The sequence below is a fragment of the Eubalaena glacialis genome, chromosome 13, assembly GCF_028564815.1.
Source record: "Eubalaena glacialis isolate mEubGla1 chromosome 13, mEubGla1.1.hap2.+ XY, whole genome shotgun sequence".
Classification (NCBI taxonomy): domain Eukaryota; kingdom Metazoa; phylum Chordata; class Mammalia; order Artiodactyla; family Balaenidae; genus Eubalaena; species Eubalaena glacialis.
This window is the reverse complement of record NC_083728.1, coordinates 46367032-46387033: the sequence shown is the minus strand read 5'-3', so window position 1 is coordinate 46387033 and position 20002 is coordinate 46367032. Positions and strand designations below refer to the sequence as shown.

At 38.4% G+C, this 20002-nt stretch overlaps 1 protein-coding gene across 3 annotated transcripts in view; it reads left to right on the top strand.

Moving 5' to 3' along the window:
• Positions 1-20002, top strand: part of TASP1 (taspase 1) — a 241449-nt gene that overhangs the window by 202589 nt on the left and 18858 nt on the right. For all 3 annotated transcript variants that reach the window (XR_009703188.1, XM_061208372.1, XM_061208371.1), the window contains one exon: positions 8458-8531. Coding sequence is in view for 2 of the 3 variants with exons in the window: in XM_061208372.1 (XP_061064355.1) it covers positions 8458-8531 (74 nt within the window). In the remaining variant the exon portion in view is untranslated. Of the gene's footprint in view, positions 1-8457; positions 8532-20002 lie in introns of those variants that run through there.

Genomic DNA, 20002 nt, shown 5'->3' with positions numbered 1-20002 from the left:
TTTTTCAGGGCAGCAAGCCAACTCAAAGCTACTTCATGGCCATAATGGGACATGCATTATATGAATCTTAAGGATTCCATGTCAGGACAGTAAAGCATCCTTGAATGAACCCCCTACTGGGTTATAAAGAACCTCACCACCCGGGGGAAATCTGCAGAGACAAGAAGAAATTGTTCTATTTACAGTTCCTCTTCCTTCCCATTTTAAAAATGAATTTATCTTTATTTAATAAGGAGTAACTTAAACACTATGCAAAATGTCCTAGGGTAAGCCATTTGACCTAGGGCTAAGGAGTGGCAGCTGACTTGGCAACTGCCCAGCCCAAGACGGTTCTGATTTTAGAGTTTTGTTTTCCTTGCAAGAAAGTCTGGGATATGAAGCCAGGCAGAGAGGTTTGAAATGGGTGTGGGAGCCAGTGCAGCTGGGGGTTGTTAACAACAATTGGAGAACAACTTTTTTTTTTTTTAAAAATGGTGGCTGAGGGCTTCTCTCTGGTCAAAAAAAGAGAATCTGTTCGAATAGAAAAAACTTGCTTTGCAACTCTGGTAAGGAAATTTTGTTTGACTTAATTTAAACAGGATGACATGTGACTCAAAATGTCTCAGGCAGTGGGGGGACCCTAGACTGAAGTGGGGCTGCTCTCGGACATTATACCCCTAGGTGAATTCATTTGTTCCAAAGCATTAAATACAACTTTCCAGACAGGCTGGCCTCTAAGATTATGTACAAATCCATTCCAACTGTCCCTGTAAGGCCATTAACTTGCCATTCTTGAGGAACACACGTACAGCACATCCACACCTAATCTGTTCTCTGGCACTGGAACAGGATCAGTAGTGTTGACGGTTTTTCACATCGTGCTGTTGTGTTGGTACATGATGTGAAGTCACTTGGTGGAGAAGAATCCTGCCAAATCCCCGTGTCCATCTTTCATATGTTAAACCCATAGCTTTAGGTGTTCTTAATGTTTTCTGATGGAGGTCTTTTCATGATCTGGACATTTCCAGTAGCCTCACCATCCCTGGGCTTTGGCTTTCTAAAAAACAAAAGCCTTTTTCAAATCAGTAGTTGAGGTGTAAATAGTCACCAGCCACTACCAAAGGAGCGTGGTCATTACCGAGAGGCCAGGGCTTCCCTAAATGGAAATCAGCTTGAGCTTGACCACACCAAACACTATTTCAGACAGCACATTCACAGGCTCAGACGTGCCACTCCAGGCCACTCATAAACCCTGCACGTTGCTTGAGTTCGTGGTCCCCTACATGTAATAATTACACAAGGAAAAATTCTGGTACTATGATATAGCATCTGCCCAGTTTGTATTATTATTAGAATCGTTTTTTAAATACTGTTCCATAAAATTCAATTTTTTAGTGTAGGAGACAATTTTAGATTGAAAATTAAGAAATAAATTATAGACTTCTAGATATCACTGATGGTAAGAAATGCTACTTTTGTACTGAGTAGGGTTTAACATTTTAGTTTTTCTTCTATGTAATTGTATTTGAGCAAACTTTGTACTACTTTTTTTTTTTTTAAACATCTTTATTGAAGTATAATTGCTTTACAATGGTGTGTTAGTTTCTGCTTTATAACACAGTGAATCAGTTATACATATACATATGTTCCCATATCTCTTCCCTCTTGCATCTCCCTCCCTCCCACCCTCCCTATCCCACCCCTCTAGGTGGTCACAAAGCACCGAGCTGATCTCCCTGTGCTATGCGGCTGCTTCCCACTAGCTATCTATTTTACATTTGGTAGTGTATATATGTCCATGACACTCTCTCACCCTGTCACATCTCACCCCTCCCCCTCCCCATATCCTCAAGTCCATTCTCTAGTAGGTCTGTGTCTTTATTCCCGTCTTGCCACTAGGTTCTTCATGACCTTTTTTTTTTTCCCTTAGATTCCATATATATGTGTTAGCATACTGTATTTGTTTTTCTCTTTCTGACTTACTTCACTCTGTATGACAGACTCTAACTCTTGACTAGGTTTTAATTATAAATTGACTTAATTAAACAATTTTGAGAGATCTTTGTGAGAGAAGCTTTACCCTTGAGACAAATAAATGTTTTCTTATTTTTAAAAACTTATGATGGTTTTGGCATTTTTTATTTCAAATGGAAATAAGTATTTGCTTTGTTTTGTTTTGATAGCTCTTTGAACATAGCAGGTTTCGTTCTATATATATGTGGCCAGTATAAATTTAAGTAGGGGTTTATTCATGCCCCTTCATAAGATTTGTTCATGTTTTAGGGAGTCACAAGACATGAAACAATTTGAAGGCATCCAATCGGTTTCACATCATAATAAAGCATTCTCATGAAGGGCAATTAAAAATATATGGTAACATGTCATTATGTCAAATTTCAGTGTATTTCAGAATGTCATAATCTAAACAGGGAAGAAATTAATTCTTCATAGATAAATTAGATTAACAAGGTAATTGAGATTCCTAGGTGTATTTTTTAAAAAATAGGACATAACTGAGAACAGGGCAAAATTCAAAAGTTTCAGAAGGGATGTATGGTGAAAAGTAGGTTGCCCCCCTCTCAACTTCCTTAATCACAAGTTCCCTCTCTAGCGGTAACTGCTGTTGCTGCTTCCCGAGATTTTCTTCCAGAGACATCTCATGTATTTACAAACATTGTCATCCATGGTGCCCTTTTATTTTCTTTCACAAAAATGGCAGCACCATCTTTATATGTCTTTCTCCACCTTTCCTTTTCTTTTAGATAAACTATATATTTTGCAGATTAGTGTTTTTTCCAACTGTAGCATGTCACATTAATGAGGTCTAATTTAGTGAGTCACGAGCAGAATTTTTTAATTGTAGTGCATAGAATATAAAGAACCCATGTACTAAGTGACAGTGTGTGGGGCTTTTTTGGTTTTGTTTTGGTTTTACTGTGGTTCATGGCAAAAAGTTTGAAAAAACACTTAGTGTGGATGGTTCCATATCATCCATGTAGAACTTTCTCTTTGTTCTTAATTACTTGAATAGTATTCCATTGTATAGGGTACCATTGTTCTTCATATATGCTCCCACCAAAAGGCAACCATGCTATTTCCAGTTTCTTCCTAATTAGAACTACTTCAGTGAATCTCTGTGTAAAGATGTTATTTTGTACATGTAAAGGCATATCTGTAGACTAAATACCTAAAAGTAGAATTGCTAGGTCAAAGGGTATGTCGTTTTGAGAAAAAGAGTCTATTCTCATTATTTGCAGATTCATATTTGTGAATTTTCTTACTTTCTGAAATTTACTTGTAATTGAAAGATCAATACTCCTGGCACTTTCCCAAGTCATTTGTGGGTATGGACAGAGTGGGGAAAAATTTGAGCTGGAAAAGTAGCAAAACTTACGGATTCATGAGATGACAACCGATAAAAAGAGCATAAGGGACAGCATTATTGTGAGGCTGAAAGCCAAAGAAATTCATGGGCAGGTCATCCAGGGTCAGGAAAATGTTAAGCTCTTCTTGGCTAGTGTATTATTATAAAGAAATACTGCATAAAATTGATTAGTTATAAAAACATATATTAAATAAGATGTCTTTAAACAGAAACACACATAAAATAAGTTTACTTATCGATTGAAAATGCTGTGACCAGAGACTTGCAGGAGCCTAACCCTGTATTTCCCTTGGGAGCGGTGGCTCAGTATTTGCTAATTCAGTGTTTATGGTGAATTTATAGAACATAACTACTGCAAATTATAAGAATGTATTTCCATATGGTCATACTCACACCGTTATTATATGAGAGTGCTCCTTCCTCAACCCCCAGGTAACATAATGCTGTTTTAACCTTTTGGTGTCTGATAACCTGAATGTTGAATTTCTTGTAGTTTTAATTTTCATTTCTTTTAGTAGGAGAAATGTAGAACATATTTTCACGTTTTAGAGTGATTCATATTCCCTTTTGTTCATATCCTTTTTGCTTTCTCTTTGGATATTTGTCTTTTCCTTATTGATTTGTAGCAGATCTTTATATACTAAGAAAATTAGTCCTTTTTCTATAATATGAATTGCAAATATTTCCCCCAGCTTGTCACTCATCTCTTGACTTTTTTCCCATATGGCAAAAGGTAATACTGTAAACATTTTTAATTTAGTCAAATGTATTATCTTGTTACAGTTTTAAAAGCTTACTTTAAGAGATATTTAAGAGTTGTGTTTGTGTTCGATGCTGTATGATTCTAAATCCTTTTCAAGCTGATTAGATTTCAGAGTGAGAAAGCAATGGAGAATCACAGGTTTTAGAATCTAGAAGTCCAGTCTGAGTCCTAGGTTCTGCACTTGCTCAGATGGCCTCAGCCATGTTACCTCCCTTCTCTGAGCCCCAGGTTCCCCATCTAGGCTTTGCCGAGGTCCACTATGAAAGGCAGTGCCTGGCGGATGATAGATTCTCAATGTTAGTTCCTCTCCTGCCTCCCTGAAGTCCTCCACCAAGAAATAATTTGTTAAATTATTCATTAATAATTTATTAAATTATTGAGTTGACATACACTAAAAGAAATAAAATAAGATTTCTTTTCAAAAGCATTTTATAATTTAAATTTTAGACAATCCTGCTGAGTTTCTGAAGTCTGAGGCTGAATGAGTGACTGATTTGAATTTTTGGTACTAAAAATAATGTGTCACATGAAAAGCTGCTCGACATCACTAATTATTAGAGAAATGCAAATCAAAACTACAATGAGGTATCACCTCACACCAGTTAGAATGGGCATCATCAGAAAATCTACAAACAACAAATGCTAGAGAGGGTGTGGAGAAAAGGGAACCCTCTTGCACTGTTGGTGGGAATGTAAATTGATACAGCCACTATGGAGAACAGTATGGAGGTTCCTTAAAAAACTAAAAATAGAATTACCATATGACCCAGCAATCCCACTACTGGGCATATACCCAGAGAAAACCGTAATTCAAAAAGACACATGCACCCCAATGTTCATTTCAGCGCTATTTACAATAGCCAGGTCACGGAAGCAACCTAAATGCCCATCGATAGACGAATGGGTAAAGAAGATGTGGTACATATATACAATGGACTATTACTCAGCCATAAAAAGGAACGAAGTTGGGTCATTTGTAGAGACGTGGATGGATCTGGAGACTGTCATACAGAGTGAAGTAAGTCAGAAAGAGAAAAACAAATATCGTATATTAATGCATATATGTGGAACCTAGAAAAATGGTACAGATGAACTGGTTTGCAGGGCAGAAATAGAGACACATGTAGAGAACAAATGTATGGACACCAAGGGGGGAAAGTGGCCGGGGTGGTGGTGGTGGTGTGATGAATTGGGAGATTGGGATTGACATGTATACACTAATATGTATAAAATGGATAACTAATAAGAACCTGCTGTATAAAAAATAAATAAAATTCAAAAATTCAAAAAAAAAATGTGTCAGTACAATGCACCTCCTTTGTTTGTTTGTTTGTAAAAAGAGTGAATGAAGACTGAATTTCTAGACATTGAGTTACTTTCTTTAAGAACTCCTAAATTCTGTATCTAGAAACTTTATTGAACACCTTTCAATAGAAAAATATTTAATGTGGTCAATCAGCACACCCAATTTATCCTGTTTTGTAAGTCTAAATTTTTCATGTGTTACATTTCCTTAAAGCAGGCTCTATTTTTAGAGAGAATAATGCAGTTTGAAATTGTCAAAATTGTGTCTTAAAAAAATAATGTGCAGTGTTTTTATCCTTCCCTTTCATGATTAGATTGACTGTATATTTCCGTGTATTTTTCTTGGCTAATTCATGAGCAGTTACCACCTTAATATTTGGGGAATAAGGAGAGTGCTTATTGGGGAATAAGGCTTGAGTGCCTTTGCTCTATTAGGCAATTCAGAATATCCCAGACCTTGCTCTGGACTTCAAGGTTTTTGAAGTTCAAAGCAGATGTGTTAGGAAGAAAAAACATCTGGCAAAGAGAACTTGCTTCATTGCGTGACGCTGTTTTCCTGCACTCATCAGCGGAGCGTCTGTGGAGCAGGTTGGCAGGTTTGAGAATTAATTAATGATGAGGGAATGAGCCACTCTATGAGGAACTCAGTGTCGCCCCTTCTGCTTCTTCCTTCCCCATGTGTCTGGCAAAGCCTTCAGAGTCTAGGACCGCTGAGCCACAGTTGTGTCTCAACTCACACACTTGTCTTCAGGCTTAATTAGCTCAGAGATGTAAACAGATGGATGGCCCGGGACCCAGAGGGTTGGTGTTGAGCAAGGCAGTTTTATTACTGGGGACTTTTGAAATTTTTGTGAAGTGCATCAAAACTTTAAAAATGCCTTTAAAAAAACTTAGAATTTTGAAAGTAAGTACTTGAAGGTGACAAAGCTTTGTGTGTATCTCAGTATTTTTCTTTCTGTAACTTTTAATTTATATATAATTTCAAACTTACAGAGAAGTTTCGAGAACAGTGCAAGTGACACCCGTGATTTCTTTACCCAGATTCACTCATTTTCATTTCCTCCATTTGTTTTTCCATCTCCACTTCCTCCTTCCTTCCCTCTTCCCTTTACACACACACACACACACACACACACACACTTAAACATGTACATTTTTTTTTCTGAATGACTTGAGAGCAAGGTGGAGAGATCCGGTGTCTTTACTCCTAATACTTCAGTGCTTATTTCTTAAGAACAAGGTTGTTCTTCTAAATAATCACAGTATAGTTGTCAAAATCACAGAATTTAATATTGATGCCACACTGTTACCTAATCCATAGTCCATTTTCAAACTCCATTAGTTGTGTCCCTTCAAGCACCCCCTGTCCCCATCCAGGCTCCATCCCAGGAGGACACATTGCCTTTAGTTGTCATGTTGCCTTTGTCTTATTTATTTATTTTTTTGGCCACACCACGCAGCTTGTGGGGTCTTAGTTACCCGGCCAAGGATTGAACCCAGGGCCTTGGCAGTGGAACCGCTGGACTGCCAGGGAAGTCCCTGGGATGCCTTTAAATGGGAATAGTTTCTCAACTCTCTTTGTATTTTTTGACTGACTTTTTTTTTTTTTTTTTTTTTGATTTATTTTATTGATTGATTGATTGATTGCTATGTTGGGTCTTCGTTTCTGTGCTAGGGCTTTCTCTAGTTGCGGCAAGTGGGGGCCACTCTTCATCACGGTGCGCGGGCCTCTCACTATCGCGGCCTCTCCTGTTGCGGAGCACAGGCTCCAGACGCACAAGCTCAGCAGCCGTGGCTCACGGGCCGAGTCGCTCCGCGGCATGTGGGATCTTCCCAGACCAGGGCTCGAACCCGTGTCCCCTGCATTAGCAGGCAGATTCTCAACCACTGCGCCACCAGGGAAGCCCTTGACTGACATTTTTTGAAGAGTTCAAGCCAGTTATTTAGTAGTGTTCCTATATCAGATTTGTGTGGTGTTTCCTCATGCAATTCTGGTTCTGCATTTTTGGCAAGAACACCACAGAAGTGGCAGTGAGTCTCAGGAGGCACGTTGTGTTGATTTGTCCCTTAATTGATGATGTTAGCTTCCATCGTTGGATTAAAGTGGAGTCCATGGGTTTCTCCACAGTGAACTTATACTTTGCCCCTTTATACTTCATAAGAATTTTGTGGAGAGATCACACTGAGATTATGTAAATAGCCTGTTCCTCTTCAGATTCTCCTAGTTTTAGGAAGTGTGATGGCTTTCTAACTCTGTTGTTTCTTCTGTATTTATTAGTTGGCATTCTGCTACAAGGAATTGCTTTCTCTTCTCCCCCATTTTATTTATTCCTTTATGTGTTTGCATTAGTATGGACTCGTTGGTTTTAATTTTGTTCAGTGGTGGTAATTCTTTACTGTTATTATTTATTTTGATACTTAGATTGACTCAGATATGGCCAGTGTGAGTCCGTGCAGGCTGACCCTGGGTCCTTTTGATAAGTCCTCCTCATTCTTTGAGCACTTCCTTATTTTCTGGCACAAAAAGATGTTCCAGATTCATTTAATATTTTCTCTGCCCCAGCCTTGGAATCAACATTTCTCCAAGGAATCCTGGTTCCTTTTCATGGAGAATGGTATTTGAAAACCTAGACCCTGGGGGGGGGGGTGTGTGTGTCTGTGTGTGTTTTAAAGGAAACTACGTTATAGAATATTATATTTACTAAATCATTGTGTACTGTATGTATGAGTGTGTGTGCATGCATGTGTGTTGTTTAATGTTACAAGTTTCAAACAGAAGAGCATTAATTTTACATGTAATAATCATAAGTTTTGACAAGTAAGAAATACATTTTTCATTTCACAGTAAACGGTATTACACGGTTCTGAGTACTAAATCATCCTGACATTTATGAAGGAGCGAATGAAAAGTAGGGAGCCCGAGTGTGTTAAATATAAAGCTATCTTTAACTGTTGTATTAAAAAGCAGAGATTTATTTTCCATCTGTGATCTGAATGTGCCTATTTGTGTTCTCTTCCATGGCAGTGGAATTTCTGTGGAGCCACACGACGGAGAGCATGTGTGTTGGATATATGTCAGCCCAGGATGGGAAGGCCAAGGTAAGCGGGAAAACGGGGGCATAATTGGAAAACCTTGCAGCCACCGTGTGAACCTCTAACCAGCCAAGTGGACACAATGGAATTTTTTCAGCCTCTCTTGGCGGTAGCTCTGTGATCTTTATGAGAATCTGATAAAGAACAGTTAACGGTTCCAAAGAAAACTAGCAGATCTTTCTTGCTTTTCATGATGGAGCAGGAGAGATTAGGACAAACCTTTTATTTTTTTTTAATCTTGTTCTTCTTCATCCACTGTGAATAATTGGAAAAGAAGAAACTGGGGATTGGAAAGAGAAAATGGGTGTGCCACTCATGGCTGGCAGGGCTGGGTGATTTTGCAAGGAGGATGGGAATAGCTAAAGGAGACCGAGGCAAAGTTAGCTGAGCACTTGGACCACACCCTGTGTGTGTGACGGCAGAGATGCCCAGCGTCCTTGCAAGGACTACCTGGCTCGTGCTCCGGTGTGGTCTGACACGGCGTCCTCATGGCAGAGTCAAAGGTCTGTGCCCCGTGTGCCACGCACCCTGGGCCCTCATCCCCCAGTGAGTCACAACATTCACAGAGAATGTCCACGCAGCGCCCCTTGAGTCGCTTGGCTTCCTTGCACTCAAGAGGGGTGAGCCTGGGAGTCAGAAACATAATTTGTGGATTTATTTTATACTGGCCTCATGTTCTTCTTGTTCATAAAATTTTTAGGAACAGCTGTGGCATATGATGTTTACTTGGCATTAAAGTACCTCAATTAGAAAGCTGTAAAGCCTCTCTTTCAAAGGGCATGATTTATTTTACACATTTGGAAATGCAAGTAAGGAAACTTCTGATGTAAACTGTCTGATACAGATGGGATCATTAACAAATTAAGGCTACAAGTAAGAAAGAGTAACTTCTTGCTTATTGGTCATATAACACCCATCCAGGCTGGCCTCTGAATATTACCCAGCAAGCCAGTAGCATCACAGGGCTTTGTGAGGACAGTGTATGAGAGCTTTGTTCCATAGTACATAGAGAAGAGAATTATAATGGCTCCTTTTTAAATGGAATTAAAAAAGGTGATTTAGAGCAACAGCCAGCTCTACCCACCACCAGTCCCTCCCATCAGGAAACTTCCACAATCCTCTTAGATAGCCTCATCCACCAGAGGGCAGACAGAAGAAGCAAGAAGAACTACAATCCTGCAGCCTGTGGAACAAAAACCACATTCACAGAAAGATAGACAAGATGAAAAGGCAGAGAGCTATGTACCAGATGAAGGAACAAGGTGAAACCCTAGAAAAACAACTAAATGAAGTGGAGATAGGCAACCTTCCAGAAAAAGAATGCAGAATAATGATAGTGAAGATGATCCAGGACCTCGGAAAAAGAATGGAGGCAAAGATCGAGAAGATTCAAGAAATGTTTAACAAAGATCTAGAAGAATTAAAGAACAAACAGAGATGAACAATACAATAACTGAAATGAAAAATACACTAGAAGTAATCAGTAGCAGAATAACTGAGGCAGAAGAACAGATAAGTGACCTGGAAGACAGAATGGTGGAATTCACTTCTGCGGAACAGAATAAAGAAAAAAGAATGAAAAGAAATGAAGACAGCCTAAGAGACCTCTGGGACAACATGAAACGCAACAACATTCACATTATAGGGGTCCCAGAAGGAGAAGAGAGAGAGAAAGGACCCGAGAAAGGACCCGAGAAAATAAGAGATTATAGACGAAAACTTACCTAACATGGGAAAGGAAATAGCCACCCAAGTCCAGGAAGCACAGAGAGTCCCATACAGGATAAACCCAAGGAGAAACACTCCAAGACACATAGTAATCAAATTGGCAAAAATTAAAGACAAAGAAAAATTATTGAAAGCAGCAAGGGAAAAATGACAAATAACATACAAGGGAACTCCCATAAGGTTAACAGCTGATTTCTCAGCGGAAACTCTACAAGCCAGAAGGGAGTGGCATGGTATACCTAAAGTGATGAAAGGGAAGAAGCTACAACCAAGATTACTCTACCCAGCAAGGATCTCATTCAGATTCGATGAAGAAATCAAAAGCTTTACAGACAAGCAAAAGCTAAGAGAATTCAGCACCACCAAACCAGCTCTCCAACAAATGCTAAAGGAACTTCTCTAAGTGGGAAACACAAGAGAAGAAAAGGACCTGCAAAAACAAACCCAAAACAATTAAGAAAATGGTCATAGGAACATACATATCGATAATTACCTTAAACGTGAATGGATTAAAGGCTCCAACCAAAAGACACAGGCTTGCTGAATGGATACAAAAACAGGACCCATATATATGCTGTCTGCAAGAGACCCACTTCAAACCTAGGGATACATACAGACTGAAAGTGAGGGGATGGAAAAAGATATTCCATGCAAATGGAAATCAAAAGAAAGCTGGAGCAGCAATACTCAGCTGCATATCAGATAGAATAGACTTTAAAATAAAGAATGTTACAAGAGACAAGGAAGGGCACTACATAATGATCAAGGGATCAATCCAAGAAGAAGATATAACAACTATAAATATATATGCACCCAGCATAGGAGCACCTCAATACATAAGGCAACTGCTAACAGCTATAAAAGAGGAAATCAACAGTAACACAATAATAGTGTGGGACTTTAACACCTCACTTACAGCAATGGACACATCATCCAAACAGAAAATTATTAAGGAAACACAAGCTTTAAATGACACAATAGACCAGATAGATTTAATTGATACTTACAGGACATTCCATCCAAAAACAGCAGATTACACTTTCTTCTCAAGTGCGCACAGAACATTCTCCAGTATAGATCACATCTTGGGTCACAAATCAAGCCTCCGTGAATTTAAGAAAATTGAAATCATATCAAGCATCTTTTCTGACCACAACGCTGTGAGATTAGAAATGAATTACAGGGAAGAAAACGTAAAAAACACAAACACATGGAGGCTAAACAATACGTTACTAAATAATCAAGAGATCCCTGAAGAAATCAAAGGGGAAATCAAAAAATACCTAGAGACAAATGACAATGAAAACACGACGATCCAAAACCTATGGGATGCAGCAAAAGCAGTTCTAAGAGGGAAGTTTATAGCTATACAAGCCTACCTCAAGAAGCAAGAAACATCTCAAATAAACAATCTAACCTTACACCTAAAGGAACTAGAGAAAGAAGAACAAACAAAACCCAAAGTTAGCAGAAGGAAAGAAAGAAATAATGATCAGAGCAGAAATAAATGAAATGAAACAAAGAAACCAATGGCAAAGATCAATAAAACTAAAAGCTAGTTCTTTGTGAAGATACACAAAATTGATAAACCATTAGCCAGACTCATCAAGAAAAAGAGGGAGAGGGCTCAAATCAATAAAATTAGAAATGAAAATAGAGAAGTTACAACAGACACCGCAGAAATACAAAGCATCCTAGACTACTACAAGCAACTCTATGCCAATAAAATGGACAACCTGGAAGAAATGGACAAATTCTTAGAAAGGTATAACCTTTCAAGACTGAACCAGGAAGGAATAGAAAATATGAACAGACCAATCACAAGTAATGAAATTGAAACTGTGATTGAAAATCTTGCAACAAACAAAAGTCCAGGACCAGATGGCTTCACAGGTGAATTCTATCAAACATTCAGAGAAGAGCTAACACCCATCCTTCTCAAACTCTTCCAAAAAATTGCAGAGGAAGGCACACTCCCAAACTCATTCTATGAGGCCACCATCACCCTGATACCAAAACCAGACAAAGATACTACAAAAAAAGAAAATTACAGACCAATATCACTGATGAATATAGATGGAAAAATCCTCAACAAAATACTAGCAAACAGAATCCAACAACACATTAAAAGGATCATACACCACGATCAAGTGGGATTTACCCCAGGGATCCAAGGATTCTTCAATATATGCAAATCAATCAATGTGATACACCATATTAACAAACTGAAGAATAAAAATCCTATGATCATCTCAATAGATGCAGAAAAAGCTTTTGACAAAATTCAACACCCATTTTTGATAAAAACTCTCCAGAAAGTGGGCATAGAGGGAACCTACCTCAACATAATAAAGGCCATATATGACAAACCCACAGCAAACATCATTCTCAGTGTTGGAAAACTGAAACCATTTCCTCTAAGATCAGGAACAAGACAAGGATGTCCACTCTCACCACTATTATTCAACATAATTTTGGAAGTCCTAGCCATGGCAATCAGAGAAGAAAAAGAAATAAAGTAATATAAAGAAATTAAGGATGACATAAACAGATGGAGAGATATACCATGTTCTTGGATAGGAAGAATCAATATTGTGAAAATGACTATACTACCCAAAGCAATCTACAGATTCAATGCAATCCCTATCAAATTACCAATGGCATTTTTTACAGAACTAGAACAAAAAATCTTAAAATTTGTATGGAGACACAAAAGACCCCAAATAGCCAAAGCAGTCTTGAGGGAAAAACACGGAGCTAGAGGAATCAGACTCCCTGATTTCAGACTATACTACAAAGCTCCAGTAATCAAGACAATATGGTACTGGCACTAAAAGAGAAATATAGATCAATGGAACAAGATAGAAAGCCCAGAGATACACCCACGCACCTATGGTCAACTAATCTATGACAAAGGAGGCAAGGATATACTATGGAGAAAAGGCAGTCTCTTCAGTAAGTGGTGCTGGGAAAACTGGACAGCTACATGTAGAAGAATGAAATTAGAATACTCCCTAACACCATACACAAAAATAAACTCAAAATGGCTTAGAGACCTAAATGTAAGACCGGACACTATAAAACTCTTAGAGGAAAACGTAGGAAGAACACTCTGTGACATAAATCACAGCAACTTATTTTTTGATCCACCTCCTAGAGTAATGGAAATAAAAACAAAAATAAACAAATGGGACCTAATGAAACTTAAAAGCTTTTGCACAGCAAAGGAAACCATAAACAAGATGAAAAGACAACCCTCAGAATGGGAGAAAATATTTGCAAACAAATCAATGGACAAAGGATTAATCTCCAAAGTATATAAACAGCTCATGCTGCAGCTCTATATTCAAAAAACAAACAACCCAATCCAAAAATGGGCAGAAGACCTAAATAGACATTTCTCCAAAGAAGACATCAGATGGCCAAGAAGCACATGAAAAGCTGCTCAACATCACTAATTATTAGAGAAATGCAAATCAAAACTGCAATGAGGTATCACCTCACACCAGTTAGAATGGGCATCATCAGAAAATCTACAAACAACAAATGCTGGAGAGGGTGTGGAGAAAAGGGAACCCTCTTGCACTGTTGGTGGGAATGTAAATTGATACAGCTACTATGGAGAACAGTATGGAGGTTCCTTAAGGAACTAAAAATAGAATTACCGTATGACCCAGCCATCCCACTACTGGGCATATACCCAGAGAAAACCATAATTCAAAAAGACACCTGCACCCCAATGTTCATTGCAGCACTATTTACAATAGCCAGGTCATGGAAGCAACCTAAATGCCCATCGACAGACGAATGGCTAAAGAAGATGTGGTACATATATACAATGGACTATTACTCCGCCATAAAAAGGAATGAAATTGGGTCATTTGTAGAGATGTGGATGGATCTAGAGACTGTCATACAGAGTGAAGTAAGTCAGAAAGAGAAAAACAAATATCGTATATTAGCATATATATGGAACCTAGAAAATGGTACAGATGAACTGGTTTGCAGGGCAGAAATTGAGACACTGAAGTAGAGAACAAACGTATGGACACCAAGGGGGGAAAGCGATGGGGGTTGAGGGTGGTGGTGTGATGAATTGGGAGATTGGGATTGACATGTATACACTGATGTGTATAAAATTGATGACTATTAACCTGCTGTATAAAAAAATAAATTTAAATAAAACAATAAAAAGGTGATTTATGGGTTTAGAACAACACTATCTAAAAGAATTTTCTGTGTTGATGGAAATAATTTATATTTATATTTATATTGTGTCGTCCGATATGATAGCCACTAGACACATGTGGCACTGAGCACTGGAAATGTGGCGAGTATGCCCGAGGAACAGAATTTAAAATGTTGCTTAAATGTAAATAGCCACATGTGGCTAGTGGCTACCATACTGAACAGCACCGGTTTAAAGAAAGAGTGGAAAAGTGGCTCTCTAAATAAATATTTTCAAAACATTCTTTTTTTCCCAATGCCAAAACGGTTCCAAAATATAAAATAAGCCTGATAAGCCATAAGAATCCTTGCCCAAGAATAGCTTGCAGCCAGTTAAGTTTCTCTCACCCTTGACTTGTTGAATCTGAGCTAAAATTGCTTTTTAACAGAATAACATGGAAGAGGTGGACTTCAGTAGTTGAGCTGGTCTGAAATCTGTCTGGTGGGGACGGTCAAGTTATTAAGTCCCGTTTGCAGAAATGTTCCTGTTATCCCTGCTGGTGGCCTGTGGAAGACACCTTGCTATTTAACATGAAATATGGGAAGAAGGAGAGTGGAGAGTCCTGCCTTAAGCCCAAAGATATTTGGCTTCCATTTGCATCGCTTGACATCTGGTGGACGTGGTTTTCATATTGCTGGTAAATTCTCCAGCTGTGGTATTGATGGGCCAACAGATACAGCTGCTCCTCTTGCCTCACTTGTAAATTATGTGTTCGACCTTCCTTGCAGAGAGTTCATCCCTTTCTCTTTCTTTCTCCTTTGAGCCTGTGGCTACAAATGTTTTCCCCCAAAAAACCAACCAAACAAAAAAACCCCAAAACACTAAAGCTTTGGTTGCTGAATTCTATTGATAAAAAACAAACAAACAAACAAACATCTCTTCTGTCATAAAGCCTGGAATTTTATTGTATTGCAAGTATGACAAAGTTATAGATCAGAAGCTGAGCTCAAAAGAGGAAAGAGGGGCTATAGCAAAGTTTATATTCTTTTTAAGAGAGCAAGCCTTTGGCCTACCCCCTGGTTTCCTGATTTCTGTGAAAGAATTATTGAATTAGTGGCATACCCATTCAAGCATGATGATGGGTTTGTGAAACATGCTCTCATATGATATTGCAAACCACAGTAGCAAAATGAGAAAGAAGGCATCTTTATTTTATTTTACTTTATTTTATTTTTGGCCGTACCATGTGGCATGCAAGATCCTAGTTCCCTGACCAGGGATCGAACCCATGCCCCCTGCAGTGGAAACACGGAGTCTTAACCACTGGACCGCCAGGGAAGTCCCAGAAGGCATCTTCAAAAACTGAAACAACAACAACAACATTTTTTTTAATTTAAAAACTACTTCTGAAAAGTTTTTTTTGGTTTTTTTTGTTTTTAATTTGCCCTGCTTTCCAAAAATTGCCTTCTTTCTGCTTGTTACCAAACTCAGAAACTAAAGCCACTGGGCCATTTGAACATTTTATATAAGCTAACTATGTTTAATCCAGGTTAATACCTTGAATTAAAGTTCACCTCAAAATTGTACTGCTTTGAAAAGGCTGGATAATAACTAATATCATTATAACCAGAATCCATATATAACTTGAATAAATAGAGGTAGGTTGTTTTATAAGTTTCTTTCTTTTTTTTTTTTTAATAGAATGTTCTTGTAGTTGTATATCTTAATTTAATTTCTAAACCCCTTCTGTAGCATGAGTTAAAGAGATTTCTTTTTATTGAACCAAAATTAGGGCATTGATACCAGTTGGATTTAAAAATCAGATTGCCTGTATCCTACCCAAGATAGCAGACAGTTAATGAATGGTTTTTAATAAACACCCAGTGTGTATGGACTACTATAATAAAAACAGATGTTAACATTGGCATGGAACTTATTCAGGTATAATAAGTGAAACCTAGGTTTCTTTTACTATGTAGAGGTCATTTTTTATAACACAGTGAAAATACTGTTATAAAAATTAAACCTTGAGTAGGAGCAGGCTATTTTATGGTCTTAAGGTGTTTCCCCACAGATTCTTATTAGTTGCAGGGGAAAATAATAAGTACATAATGGAGAAACCAGGCAATAACTTGACCATGTGATCAAAATTAATGTCGTGAGTGAGGGGCAGATGGACATATCATGTGCCTCTGGATGTGAGAACCTGAGAAAGACACAACATCACTTTTGCAGTATCCCATCTGGAAGTGCACAGACTGAATCTAACCACAAGGAAACATCAGACAAATTGAAAATGAAGAACATTCTAGGAAGAAAGAAAAAGGGGACTATATTCTTCAAAAATGTCAATGTCATAAAAGACAAAGGCTGAGGACATGTTCCAGATTAAACAATGTTAAAGAGTCATGACAACTAGTATATGCAATAACTGGTCCTAGGCTGGATCCTATATGGGAGGGGAAAAATGCCAAAAATGTATTTTTAGGTCAATTTACAAAATGGGATATAGATAGTAGAAAATGTTGTATCATTTTAAAATGTACTTGTTATAACTATACTGTGGTATGCAGGGAAATATTCTTACCTTTAGTACAAACTGAAGTGTTTGGAGGTAAAGGGCCGATGGGTATTGTATATATATGGCCCTTCCTCCCTAGATACTTGCTTGCCATTTGCAAAATTCTAAATTCTACATTGCAGATTAATAAGCATATATGTTGCTATTCAGTTTTTGGTAGGATTTTTGCAACCCCAAATGTAGTATCTACCATGCTTTGTTTTTATGAAGATAGTTTCTGGGGCTTTTAAAAAATCTCAGTAAATGTCTGTGTACAAGGGACAGCACGGATGAGATTTCTGAGAGCTTTTTAGTAGGCTTAACATGTGTCTCAAGGAAAGCCATGGGAGGAAGACTTAAATATAAAACATGAGGTACATGGGACTTCCCTGGTGACACAGCAGCTAAGACTCTGCGCTCCCAATTCGGGGCCCGGCTTCGATCCCTGGTCAGGGAACTAGATCCCACATGCATGCCGCAGCTAAGAGTTTGCATGCCACAGCTAAGAAGCCCACGAGCCACAACTAAGGAGCCTGCCTGCCGCAACTAAGACCCGGTGCAACCAAATAAATTAATTTAAAAAAAATGAGGTCCACAAGAGGGAGTTACCAAAAGAAGTGAGAAAAAGACTTCCACTTCCAATTAGGATGAAGAAAGTCACAAGAGACTGTTGCGCCTACTCCCAATAATGAGAATGAGCTGGATAAACTATAAAGTCATAGATTTTAAAAATTATCCCAAAAGCAGAATATGGTAGAAAAACTTAAACGAACTAAATTCCAGAAAGAGATAAGCCTTTCCTAGGAGAGAGAAAAGCTCTGACTGCTTCATCCCTGGCAAAGCAGCAGGAGGAGGGTTTTTTTAAAGGTGTCAGCAAGACCATCTATAAAGAGGCAGTGTGATATAATAAGAGAATGGGCTTTGGGGTTAGCCAGACTTGGATTTCCATCCTGAAGCCCCTGCTTTGTAACCTGGGGCAGGTTGCATATCTGACCCTTGGTTTCCTTATCTTTAAAGTGGGAATACTACCGATGCTTTCCGAGCATTCTGAATATTAATTGAATAATACAACTAAAGTGCATATAATAGAGCTACATACATTGTGATGGGTGATGGTGGTGGCGGTGGTGGTAGAAGTGGTAGAGAGTTTCTCAGGGCTGTCACCTTGCAGCTCCGCAGCCTCATTTACACTGTAACCGTGTTCCCAAACATGCCGTGTCCATTGCCTACCACAGGAGTGACACTTCCTGGATTTTCACCCTGCTTTCCTGGTGGAGATGGTAGGGGTTATTACATTTTGACAAAATGCAACTCTAGCTTGTAAATATAAACCAACTGCCAAGTGAGTTCAGAGATCCCAGAAGAGGAAAAAAAATTGTTTGAAGCTGCAAGAATAGACACACACACATACACACACACACACACACACACACACACACACACAACCCTGCAATTCAGGCCAATATGGTAGTAACGGAGCCCTTTCAAAAAGCTTTCTGACTAGATGTCTACCAACTTGACAGCATCACAAACTTAGACTTTTAAATGAAACCTAAGTTGCCTGCAGCATTTCTGATAAGCTCACCTAACTGAATAATTTTCCCTTTAAAAGTAAGAGGGAAGAATATTGTTTACTAGCTACTGTTGAGTATCTCTTATGTGAACGCAGGCAGCCTTCTCAGATTCCTCTGAGCTCTAGACAGTGGAACACCTTTGGGTGTGTTGACCATGAGTTCCTTAAAAGGGACTTTAGTTCCACGATAGTGGCCAGTGACACTCAGTCACTGGGTGGATATACTGGATCATATTGTAGATTTATGAAGAACCACTTAGACACAAGTTGGCCTTGGTCTAAGCCAAATTTTAACTGCTTCTGATAATCTAGTCCCCATGTTACTCAACAACTGAAGGAGTCTGATCCCTGGCAGGAAGCCCACTGCCCCGAGATGGTGTTAGGTGCCGCCAACAAGCTATGTACTAGGAAAACATCCCAGACAGCTAAATTTGGCAAGTGTGCTTTATGGAACAGAAGGAAAAGTGGCTAATCAGTGATTTTACTTGTACCTTTTAAGCTTGCCCAGAATTTCAAATATAGAAAATTGCATTTCTTTTCCATGCTCTTAGGACTTCCAGGAGGATCCCGTTGGGTTTATTTAGAAAGTTCTTTAGACAAACAGGAGACGATTGTAGAAGGTTGAGTATGTGAAAAACAAACTTTAAGACCCAAGTTTCCTCAGCCTCAAGTTTAGTTCTAAGAGTAGTTGGTAATTTTATTTTTGCCTAATTAGTCTTATGCCATCAGTTTCTTCCAAATGATTCATTTGACATAGCTCCAAAGCAATACATAGAATAAACACAAAGAGGGAATTCACTATGTTGGCAAGAGCATAAATCTTCCCAGAGGTATTAACCATATTTATCCAAATAAATCTCATTTTAATCATGGTGTAGGGTTAGATCTCTGCAAAGATACATATGTCTATTGCTTGGACTTGTAGACATTCCATGTTAGTTGGAAGGAAGTGAATAAACCTTTTTTTCTGGTTATAGCAACATAGAAAATAATGAAAACATTAATTTCTCTACCTCTATATACTTACATAGCCATCAGCTTACATAGTTCACATCAGGTGTGAACTTAACATTAGAATGTGACCTTGTTACCTTCTAGTACCCAACATTTTAGGTAAGTATGTACCTTCCCAAAGCAGACACGTGCCTGCATTTTACACACAGAACAATGCATAAGTGTGAGATGTAACTGAGACAAGCATTCATGAGAATGGTCGGCCTTATTACCCACAGTGAGTAAGTAATGGTTACAGGATGGTCATTTCTTTCTCTTGGTTGAAAAGCAGTGGACAAATGATGAAAGGAATCTTTTCTTGTTTTTTTTTTCAATCTTAAGATAAAAAAGGCCATAACCTTGGTCATGCCATTCTTGTTTCTTGTTAACTTTCTAACTTGAAACAAGGTATTGGTTTCTTTGATTGTAAAGATTCAGGATCACCCATTGATTTT